Source organism: Acipenser ruthenus, chromosome 36, assembly GCF_902713425.1.
Source record: "Acipenser ruthenus chromosome 36, fAciRut3.2 maternal haplotype, whole genome shotgun sequence".
NCBI lineage: Eukaryota > Metazoa > Chordata > Actinopteri > Acipenseriformes > Acipenseridae > Acipenser > Acipenser ruthenus.
This window is the reverse complement of record NC_081224.1, coordinates 668,895-679,928: the sequence shown is the minus strand read 5'-3', so window position 1 is coordinate 679,928 and position 11,034 is coordinate 668,895. Positions and strand designations below refer to the sequence as shown.

At 43.1% G+C, this 11,034-nt stretch overlaps 1 protein-coding gene across 3 annotated transcripts; it reads right to left on the bottom strand.

Annotated features, from left to right (window-relative positions):
* Nucleotides 1-41: 41 nt before the first annotated feature.
* LOC117965552 (kinetochore protein Spc24-like) lies at nt 42-7,326 on the bottom strand. 3 transcript variants are annotated; one of them, XM_034910340.2, is made up of 6 exons: nt 6,964-7,326; nt 5,628-5,807; nt 5,347-5,491; nt 4,071-4,175; nt 1,368-1,444; nt 42-792 (listed from the first exon to the last, which is right to left on the bottom strand). In XM_034910340.2, exons 2-6 carry the CDS (start codon nt 5,794-5,796, stop codon nt 686-688), a joined length of 603 nt encoding a protein of 200 aa, XP_034766231.2. In that variant the 5' UTR covers nt 5,797-5,807; nt 6,964-7,326; the 3' UTR covers nt 42-685. The 3 variants fall into 3 exon arrangements, with proteins under 3 accessions (XP_034766231.2, XP_034766233.2, XP_034766232.2); XM_034910342.2 differs by having other exon boundaries at nt 7,009-7,326; XM_034910341.2 differs by having other exon boundaries at nt 7,005-7,325.
* Nucleotides 7,327-11,034: the final 3,708 nt, after the last annotated feature.

Below are 11,034 nucleotides of genomic sequence, written 5' to 3'. Positions count from 1 at the left end.
AATCAAAAAACGAAACTGTTTATTTTTTGTTGTTTTTTGGGTTTTTTTTGGTCTAATCAGCATGCAGTTTATTTAAATAACTTTTTACAAACTGTGGACCTTTTTTTGGGGGAGTTTTTTTTCACTCTTCCCCACCGTGCTTGGGCAAGCAGTTGCTTCAAAAAGTATTTTGTTGGTTAAAGAATCTGGAGTTTACAACAGGTTAAAAAAAAAAAAAAAAATTAAATGAAATGGCTCCTTAAATTGTAAAAAAATAAAATAAAAATACATTAAAATGTTTGTTTTATTGCAAGATCATTTTTCCAGTGAACACTTATTTTTCCCAGACGTCTCGTTTCTGTATTTGAGGGAGTTGAATTATTGCAGGGTGGATCTCGTTTCAGATGCTGGTGACCTTGCATGGGTCTCGAGTTCCCCTCAACAGGAATGCTTCGCTAAAGAAATACAACTACGCACAGAACGATTCGGAGGACACAAACCTTAAACTTTATTTAAACAAACATATATATTAAAAAACGTAACACCACAAAACAAACACATATATCTATTAGATCATGAAAGCAGTACCCTCTTCCCACCTCACCCTCCCTCCCTCTCTCTCTCCCCTTCCTTCCTTCCTTCCTCCCTCTCCCCTTCCTCCCTCCCTCTCTCTCTCCCCTCCCTCTCCCCTTCCTCTCCTCTCCCTCTACCACTCCGTGCTGACTAAACTCCACAGGTAATTGCTGACGAAGGTCTCCGACTGCTGGGTGGTGTCAAAGTTGATAGGGGTTGCAATGTCGGCTCCATAGTGAACTGGGTACCAAAGTTAAGGAAAGCATCCTACTGGAGCAATAGGTCGATTTGTTCAATATATATTTATATACATGAATATTGGGGGGCAGGGGGGTTACACGAAATGTTTCGGACAAAAGCCCTTCTAGACATTTCTTTCCACACAGCTTGAAGAAAGGCTTTTGTACGAAACATCACAAAATTAATTCTCTCTAATAATTTAAACCTTGTGTACATCCTAAATAAATAAAAGGTTGATTCATCATATATCTATATTGCATGAATTATGAGATGCAGTTATAATAATGCGGTCCCTCTAAACCAGCTTGCCACAGCTGTTCTAAACATTAGGTTATAAAATGTCACCTTGAAGCTTTGAGGCGGTACAAAAACTGTTCCTTAAAATACACGAGACGAGGACCAACAGAAGCCTTCCCTGCTGTGCAACGCAGACCAGACCCCACCGGACACCCTGCGGCCGGACTGGAACCCTGCGGATCCGAGAGTCCAGCACTGACCGATCAGTAACCTGCCGTCTGCTTTACACCCCCCCCTCGCACCGTGGCCAGGTGTTTCCAGACACTTGAAAAGGATACCTCCTCTGAGAATGTGAGGCTCAGCCCCGTGATCCCACTTGATCTTTGTCACATTGTGGTAAAGCTGTGCCTTGTACCTGCAAACAGGATCAATAGAGAATCAATATGCATTCCACACACAGCTATACAGAATCAATATGCATGCCGCACACAGCTATACAGAATCAATATTCATGCCACACACAGCTATACAGAATCAATATGCATGCCACACACAGCTATACAGAATCAATATGCATGCCACACACAGCTATACAGAATCAATATGCATGCCACACACAGCTATACAGAATCAATATGCATGCCACACACAGCTATACAGAATCAATATGCATGCCCCACACAGCTATACAGAATCAATATGCATGCCACACACAGCTATACAGAATCAATATGCATGCCACACACAGCTATACAGAATCAATATGCATGCCACACACAGCTATACAGAATCAATATGCATTCCACACACAGCTATACAGAATCAATATGCATGCCGCACACAGCTATACAGAATCAATATGCATGCCGCACACAGCTATACAGAATCAATATGCATGCCGCACACAGCTATACAGAATCAATATGCATGCCCCACACAGCTATACAGAATCAATATGCATGCTCCACACAGCTATACAGAATCAATATGCATTCCACACACAGCTATACAGAATCAATATGCATGCCACACACAGCTATACAGAATCAATATGCATTCCACACACAGCTATACAGAATCAATATGCATGCCCCACACAGCTATACAGAATCAATATGCATGCCACACACAGCTATACAGAATCAACATGCATGCCAGACACGGCTCTGTCCAAAAGTTTTGCATCACCCTAGAGAGAATTCACTAATTTTGTTTCATGAAGTCGAATGAAACCTGCCGAATAATGTTATGCTAACAAGAGTTCTCAACTCGCGCCTCACCGTGACCCCCCCCCCCCCCCCCAAAAAAAAATATCAACAGTTACGAATCACACTTAAGAAATCAATTTCTCATTCGCATGACTTACTAAAGATAAAGTATACATACTGCCACCTAGCGTCGCTAATACGTCAGTTCAGATTTATGCATTCCGGTAGCACACAGTAAAAACAACAAGTAAATCAAGTACACCTTCCTTTGAACCGCGCCGCTGATGTCAGTCCGTGCGGAAACGTGATCTGGCCTGGTACTGCATAGCAGGTCAGTGCGAGGCTCAGTGACAGAAAGGGAGAGTCTTAAATCATCTTCTACCTGGAGCCGATTTCTGTATCTTCAAGGCTGCAAGTTTTGAAAACGTGGCAGCCGAAGACAGGAGGCGCGTTTACTGCAGCAGAAGAGCCGAGGGAATTCCTGTGCAACTGAGCGCCAGAAGTCTGCGAGAGAACAGGCGTCTTCCGTCTCCCCAACTGAACCAACTCAAGTGACAAACATATCACGAACCCAGACAAGTGAACCGCCATCTTCCTGGAAGTGTTGCTTAACTGTGGTTTCAGTCCTGTGACACGTTCCAACATAAGAAAGTTTACAAGCGAGAGGAGGCCATTCAGCCCATCTTGCTCGTTTGGTTGTTAGTCGCTTATTGATCCCAGAATCTCATCAAGCAGCTTCTTGAAGGATCCCAGGGTGTCAGCTTCAACAACATTACTGGGGAGTTGGTTCCAGACCCTCACAATTCTCTGTGTAAAAAAGTGCCTCCTGTTTTCTGTTCTGAATGCCCCTTTATCTAATCTCCATTTGTGACGCCTGGTCCTTGTTTCCTTTTTCAGGGCAAAAAAGTCCCCTAGGTCGACATTGTCTATACCTTTTAGGATTTTGAATGTTTGAATCAGATCACCGCGTAGTCTTCTTTGTTCAAGACTGAATAGATTCAATTCTTTTAGCCTGTCTGCATACGACATGCCTTTTAAACCCGGGATAATTCTGGTTGCTCTTCTTTGCACTCTTTCTAGAGCAGCAATATCCTTTTTATAACGAGGTGACCAGAACTGAACACAATATTCTAGGTGAGGTCTTACTAATGCATTGTAAAGTTTTAACATTACTTCCCTTGATTTAAATTCAACACTTCTCACAATATATCCGAAAACATATTGAACTGCACACCGCTTTGTAGTTTTCCTTATACTTCATGAAAAACTGACAATTGAAAAAAGTGACATTTCAAAATCTAACGTGAAATACTACTGTACTGCTATTATGGCTTCCGGTAGACTTTTTAGCGATATCGTTTTGTAGTTTCTTTGATTACACAATGTTAAATAAAAGACCTAAAATTACGATCATAGCTTTATTTTTTTATTATGCTTCAATCCTGAAATTCTAGGTGATGCTAAACCTTTGGCTACAGCTCCAGAATACAGAATGCAGAACAGTCCAAGTTTAGCACAGAGAGAACGAGAAAGCAGAAATGCAAGCCGAGGAAAAGTAAGTTTAGCACAGAAAAGAGGAAGCGCTTTTTTTTTGTGTTTGTTTTTTTTTTACAAAGCAGTTGAACAAAAAACCATCAATTTTAAATAAAGAATTGGAAATGTAATTGCGCTTGAGAAAATCAATCAATCAATCAATCAATCAATAAATGCATGCCATTGCCCCTGACCCTGATCTGAACCAGCTGAACCCCTGCTTATCCTGATGACCTGCAGGGAGCTGTGACGGCAGTGTGATGCTGTGGGGCGGGGTTAAGAAACCCTGCGGTGACTCACACTGCGGACGGGATCACCACGGTGGTGTCTTCGTCGATCTCTTCCTGGAGGTGCTGCATCTCCTTCTCCGTCTCTTTCAAAGCTTCCAGCTCCTTCTGGAGAAAGGTGGCGGTGCAGTTAAGGATCAAACAGCTCCTCCCTCCCGAAAATATAACGATGCGTTAGGGGCGCACTGTGTGTGTGTGTCGCTGAGAGCGATTTCTAGTCTCTCTCTCTAGCTGTAAGCAACCCAAGGGACAGCTATCTCCCGGTGGTAATTAATTAATCATTTAGCAGACGTTTTTATCCAAAGCGACTTAGAGAGACTAGGGGGTGAACTATTATTATTTGTTTATTTAGCAGACGCCTTTATCCAAGGCGACTTACAGAGACTAGCGTGTGTGAACTATGCATCAGCTGCAGAGTCACTTACAACTACATCTCACCAGAAAGACGGAGCACAAGGAGGTTAAGTGACTTGCTCAGGGTCACACAATGAGTCAGTGGCTGAGGTGGGATTTGAACCGGGGGCCTCCTGGTTACAAGCCCTGGACCACACAGCCTCTGCTGTTGCAGAGTCACTTCCAACAGGACCTCGGTTTCACGGCTCACCCGAAAGACTGCAGTACGAGTCCCCCTGAGCAGCACGCGTCACAGTGCATCACCACGTGCCAGTGCTGATGCAGTTTGTACTGGCTATTGGCCGTGACGGGCGGCTGTGATGAGCAGTCAGACAACGTGCTCATTAACTCTGAGCTCTCTCTCTCTCTCTCGGAAATGAAAATGTTAAGCCAAGGGAACACGAAGCCAGTTTGTTCCCCCCAGGAACAGCGGCTTGAAACCTGGTTCTGGGAGACCTAGTTTGAGGTTGTGTATCAAACCCCAAGTCTCCCCTGGTGTGCCACGCAGTGGCACTGAAACCTAGTCTCCTGAAAACAAGTTCCAAGCCACAAAACTGCTCCATGTCCCCTCAGCTTTTAGGTGGATTATAAGTGGCAATGCCGTGCTTTTTATCCTGTATCGAGATAACGTACATGTACAGAATCTTTACCGAGGATGTTAACAGTTTAACATTTATCATTTTTAACAGGCAGCTGTTATTTAAATATTCTCTTTTAACTATATTTTGTTACCATCACGTACTCTAATTCTGTTAACCGCAAATGTCGAGTCTAAATGTATTGTATCGAATTACATAAATAAACAGCTTGCGTTGTGTTTTTTTTTTTTTTTTTTCAAAAGAAATTAATTGGCTACCTAATGGGTTAAAGATTTCAAACAGAAATGAAAAGGATATTCCACTTCCGCCCCGAGTTTGTTGTTGCGAGACGCTGCCCCCCACAGCTCCTTCTCCAGTCTCTCCAGCTCTCCCAGACCCCGGTTCTTCTGCTGCTCGGCATCCAGCACCTTCTGAGCAACGCGCTCCTCCGTCTGCATCAGCTCTGCAAACACAGGGACGTGTGGGCTTGTGGAAGATCATTTAGCATATGCATACCCCTTCACTCGCCGTGTGCGCAAACGCACCACCTTAAGTTTGTTTACACCCCCCGGTACTTTTTAGTATCGCCTCAACCCTACCAGACACGAGCTGCGACGCGGTCTTCTCTGTCTGGTAGAAATGTTCCCAGATCAGGCGCTGTTTATCCACGGCTTTCCTCAGCATCTCAGCCGAGTCGCTGGAAATGATGTTGACCAGAGCTCCGTGCACCTCCTCCAGCGCCTGAAGCCCTTCATCTAGAGACGCCATCTCAGAAACACCTGACAAAGACAAGACAGGGCCGGCCGCTTAGAACCGGGGCTGTGGTCAACTCCCTGGGTTTATTAAATTTCAATTCCTTTTTAAAATCAATCGCCCGGATCCCATAACTTAATAATAAATCATTGCTGTGATCGTTCTGCTGCGTTCATTTGAAGACGATTTTAATTGACTGACACATTAGATAAAGGGGCATTCAGAACAGAAAATAGGAGGCACTTTTTTTACACAGAGAATTGTGAGGGTCTGGAACCAACTCCCCAGTAATGTTGTTGAAGCTGACACCCTGGGATCCTTCAAGAAGCTGCTTGATGAGATTCTGGGATCAATCAGCTACTAACAACCAAACGAGCAAGATGGGCTGAATGGCCTCCTCTCGTTTGCAAACTTTCTTATGTTGTAACAAACAGTGACTCCAGTTTAAGCAATTTGCTTCCGATGTGAGAAGCTCGTTTTAAGACTGCTAATTGCAATTCTGATCAATGATGTGCTGAAATTGATTTATGCGAGAGCCCTGAATCTAACCCCAGTTCACATGCGTTCTCAGGTAGGGCGCAATGTGATTATCTTAACATATTAATGAGAACCTCCATTTTTGGAAACGTATTGGGAAGTCTTAAGCTTGCTATTTGTAAACGTGTTTTCAATGCAAGCAGGTATAAACGGCGTTTTTCACTTTGATACCAACTCAAGCAGCAGCAGAACCCCTTTCTTTGTCAAACTGTAATCTAGTGTATTCTGAACGTAAAAGTACAAACAGAACTGACGCAGCTATAAACAGAAGTGACTGGGTATATGCAGCATTTTTTACATACCTCTGCACTATTTCAACTTTATTAACACGAATCAGAAATAAAATGTCCTGCTAGTACCAGGCGTTACTTATTTTCAGTAGGGTGGATAACGCGTACACTTTCCCCAGCAAAATAGCTGTTAGATTCAAAGCAACAAATACACACACACACTAGTCTAGAAGTATATAAATCTTATTTTTACAGACAGACCAGCATGATTTCCAACGCGCAACTATAATTAGTGGGGTTTTCTTCAATTTGAAGCTGCATATCGGCAAGCGGAATTTATATAAACAAAAACAAGAAATATTTGCCGCTAAAGTTCTTGTTAAATTTATAATTTAAAGACGCGATTCCCACGTACCTCGCCTTAAACACAGTCGTATTGTAGTTAAGAATAATTACCTACAGGAAGGGTTGTGATAAAATACGGAATAAAGGCGATTCTTTCAAGACTGTTCAAAATAAAAACTCTCTAAAATTATTTTTTTTTCCAAAGTTCAAAATCCTTCGCTCCAGCGCGCCCTAAACAGACGTGTCCACACAAACTGCCTGAAGAAAAAAAATAAAAAACTATTTTCATTTGTGCTTTAGCACGATTAAAAAAAACTATAATTGGCCACAAATATAAATACATGACTTAATTAATGTTATCGTGTTTTAAAATAAAGTACGGGAATAATTATCTCAATAGGAGTTTGTTTAAATAAATCAGGCGGCTACGGTAGCCACCGCGCGTATTCTAAACATCCCTAAATGTTCTATGCATGACGTAACACTTCCACTAAAGTCCTTTCACTTGCTATTCCTCTCCAGTACACCAGAGGTCGCTATTCGCACACATACAAACACAGCCAACTGGGCGACGCCTCTATAGAAATAATACACAAGCGCGTTGTTTGCCTGGAAATCAACCTAGCCTGTTTTCCTGAGAATATTGCACATAAACCAGCTATGCCAGAAACGCAAGAGTCACTGTGTGCTTACATAACACAATACAAGGTGTCTGCACTATGACATGACACATTCATAACAGGCTGATATCCAGTCAGACAGTGCTGGGTTTCCAAGATATAGACTCCATTGTCCCAAGCAGAAGTTAACTATGAGGCTGCGCCATTCCCCTCACTCCTGGTATGGTAAAGCATAGTGAAGCATTGTAAAGCACAGAGAGGTGTGGTAAAGCATAGGGAAGCATTGTAAAGCACAGAGAGGTGTGGTAAAGCATAGGGAAGCATTGTAAAGCACAGAGAGGTCTGGTAAAGCACAGGGAAGCATTGTAAAGCACAGAGAGGTCTGGTAAAGCATAGGGAAGCATTGTAAAACACAGAGAGGTCTGGTAAAGCATAGGGAAGCATTGTAAAGCACAGAGAGGTCTGGTAAAGCATAGGGAAGCATTGTAAAGCACGGAGAGGTCTGGTAAAGCATAGGGGAGCATTGTAAGCACAGAGAGGTCTGGTAAAGCATAGGGAAGCATTGTAAAGCACAGAGAGGGGTGGTAAAGCATAGGGAAGCATTGTAAAGCACAGAGAGGTCTGGTAAACATAGGGAAGCATTGTAAAGCACAGAGAGGTCTGGTAAAACACAGGGAAGCTTTGTAAAGCACAGAGAGGTATGGTAAAGCATAGGGAAGCATTGTAAAACACAGAGAGGTCTGGTAAAGCATAGGGAAGCATTGTAAAGCACAGAGAGGTCTGGTAAAGCATAGGGAAGCATTGTAAAGCACAGAGAGGTCTGGTAAAGCATAGGGAAGCATTGTAAAGCACAGAGAGGTCTGGTAAAGCATAGGGAAGCATTGTAAAGCACAGAGAGGTCTGGTAAAGCACAATAATAAAGCATTATTCAGCAGGTTTCATCCGACTTCATGAAGCAAAATGAGTTAATTCTATAGCTGGATGCAAAATTTTTGGCCAGAACTGTACATGATTGCAATGAGAGAGAGAGAGACCACTGCACTTTCCTTTTGAGAATGATTTTCACCTACCGAAATCCAAAAGTTTCATCAGGAAAGGCATACACGCACACACACGCACGCACGCACGCGCACACACACACACTCATTTGTAAACAGCCTTGGGAGGCGCTAAGAGAAAGTTTAGTCAGTAACTGTCAGCACCCTCCAAACCAAGGCCTGTGATGCAGATCACACCACTCGTTGCCCGGCAACCCAGCTCTCTGAGGCCTTCTCTGCGTTCCTGTAACTATAAACAGAGTCATTATTAAACCCTGATGCGGGTTGTCTGGATAAACACGTGCGGGGGGGGGGGGGGGACGACTGCCGTTTACAGCGAAAATCAAACCGTGTGTTTCAGTTCTACTCGTGAGACGCACTCTCAGTTTTATTGTGTATCAGACTTTTACCATATAAGCATGCTTGCCAGTTTGCAAGCCCTACCCCCTTTGAGTTTATGTCCATGGGTGTGTGTGTGTGCATGCGCGTGCGTGCGTGCGTGCGTGCGTGCGTGTGTGTGCCCGCGCTTCACTTACAGGCAAGCCTTCTGTTTCAAACTAGTCCCAGCCCCTTCTGGCAGCCTCAACCGTGGTGTGATGTGCTAGACCAGCCCCCTTTGTGGGCTCTCAGCCAATCACAGGCATTCCCATGTATGACCCGCCTGCTATTCTCAGCGCCCGGGCTGCAGTGCTTCATCAAAGGGAGTGGAGCTTCTGAGACTGGGGGTCAAGGCCAGGGGTCAAATCACAAGAGACGGGTGTGGCCAGCATTTGCAGGCTCAAGGCATTTCGCTTTCCTCAGACACATACTGTAAACACGCCTATTCCAGAAACAGTAAGACTCATAATAAAAGCTGTCAGTGACCAAATCTATTCAGTCTTGAACAAAGAAGACTACGCTGCGATCTGATTCAAACATTCAAAATCCTAAAAGGTATTGACAATGTCGACCCAGGGGACTTTACCAGGTGTGGTAAAGCATAGGGAAGCATTGTAAAGCACAGAGAGGTGTGGTAAAGCATATGGAAGCATTGTAAAGCACAGAGAGGTCTGGTAAAGCATAGGGAAGCATTGTAAAGCACAGAGAGGTCTGGTAAAGCATAGGGAAGCATTGTAAAGCACAGAGCAGTATGGTCACATGAGAAAAGCACGGGGGGAATGCTGTTTTCATCACATTGGCTTTTTTTCACTTTCTTATTCTTTAGAAGCCAGCCTGTCATCTGAGATCTGCTGATAAGAGTGATTTAATCATTCCAAGAACTCTTTCGAAACGCTGCAAAGCCAGTTCTTACATCTCAAGCTTCTTTGCCTTGAAAATAACTTCTAGGTTCAAAGAGCAACTTTCTAAGATTAAAACGATTGATTTCCCCTTTGCAAGCACTTCAGAGCTCTTTTTTTTTAGCTTTATTTGTGTCCCTGGGCATGTTTGTACAGCTCTGGCCAAAAGTTTAGCATCGCCCTAGAACTCATTTTGCATCATAAAGTCGAATGAAACCTGCTGAATAATGTAACTTTAACATAATGAATTACACACCGCTTTGTAGTTTTCCCATCTACTTAATGAAAAACTGACAATTAAAAACATGAAATACTACTGTACTGCTATCATGGCTTCCGGTAGACTTTTGCGATATCATTGTGTAGTTTCTTTGATTACATGGTGTTAAATAAAATATCTAAATTATGTTCTAAATGATATCTCATTCCTAAAACTTGATGCAAAACCTTTGACCACATCTGCAGAGAAAGACAGTTCTGTATATAAATAAATTAGGACACCACGGTAACGTCTGATTTACGTTTCCTACGACTCAAGGCACTGATGACGACGCGGTATCCCTTCTTTTTATATTAGTAATACTTTATATTCCTTGTGCTGTTCATGGTCCGGGATGACCCCTGTGCCTTCCTGTCTCTGACCGGTACGCAGCGATGTTAATCATTTCTGTGGGGCGTCTTGCCAATATAGATACATTGGTTCTTGTTTTTCAGCCAAAGCAAACAGCACAGTCTGAGAACATATCAGTGTGTGTCAGTTTTGCACACCTGGCCTCTTTGCAGTCCCGTGTGCTTTTTTTCAACCTTGCTCTGAACTCCCAATCAGTGGCGCAGTGCAAAACCTGAAGCTACCGCAACACCGTTCAAATATAGAAGCGTTTATATATTTCTGAATTCTGACAGCCTGGTGGAAACACAGCTTTCAGACCGTTTATAAAACCTAATAAGCATGTTTGGTGTGGTCTGTTGCCACATTAAAAGGACGGCAAGATGGCAAAGCTCTCGTTCTGTGCAGCGATTACAGATGCACGAGCAACGTTTGTTTTTAATCTGTGGGCGAACCTGCTTTTTAGGGAATGTATACATTATTATTGTTATTTATTTCTTAGCAGACGCCCTTATCCAGGGCGACTTACAATTGTTACAAGATAGCACATTATTTTTACATACAATTACCCATTTATACAGTTGGGTTTTTACTGGAGCA

What these genes read in the sequence shown, in the direction of transcription:
- LOC117965552 (XM_034910340.2), bottom strand. Translation starts at nt 5,796, where the DNA reads ATGGCGTCTCTAGATGAAGGGCTTCAGGCGCTGGAGGAGGTGCACGGA. An exon ending in CGCGTCGCAGCTCGTGTCTG is followed by an intron (nt 5,492 to 5,627) that starts GTAGGGTTGAGG and finishes CTGTGTTTGCAG; the next exon opens with AGCTGATGCAGACGGAGGAG. An exon ending in AAACTCGGGGCGGAAGTGGA is followed by an intron (nt 4,176 to 5,346) that starts ATATCCTTTTCA and finishes CTGCACCGCCAC; the next exon opens with CTTTCTCCAGAAGGAGCTGG.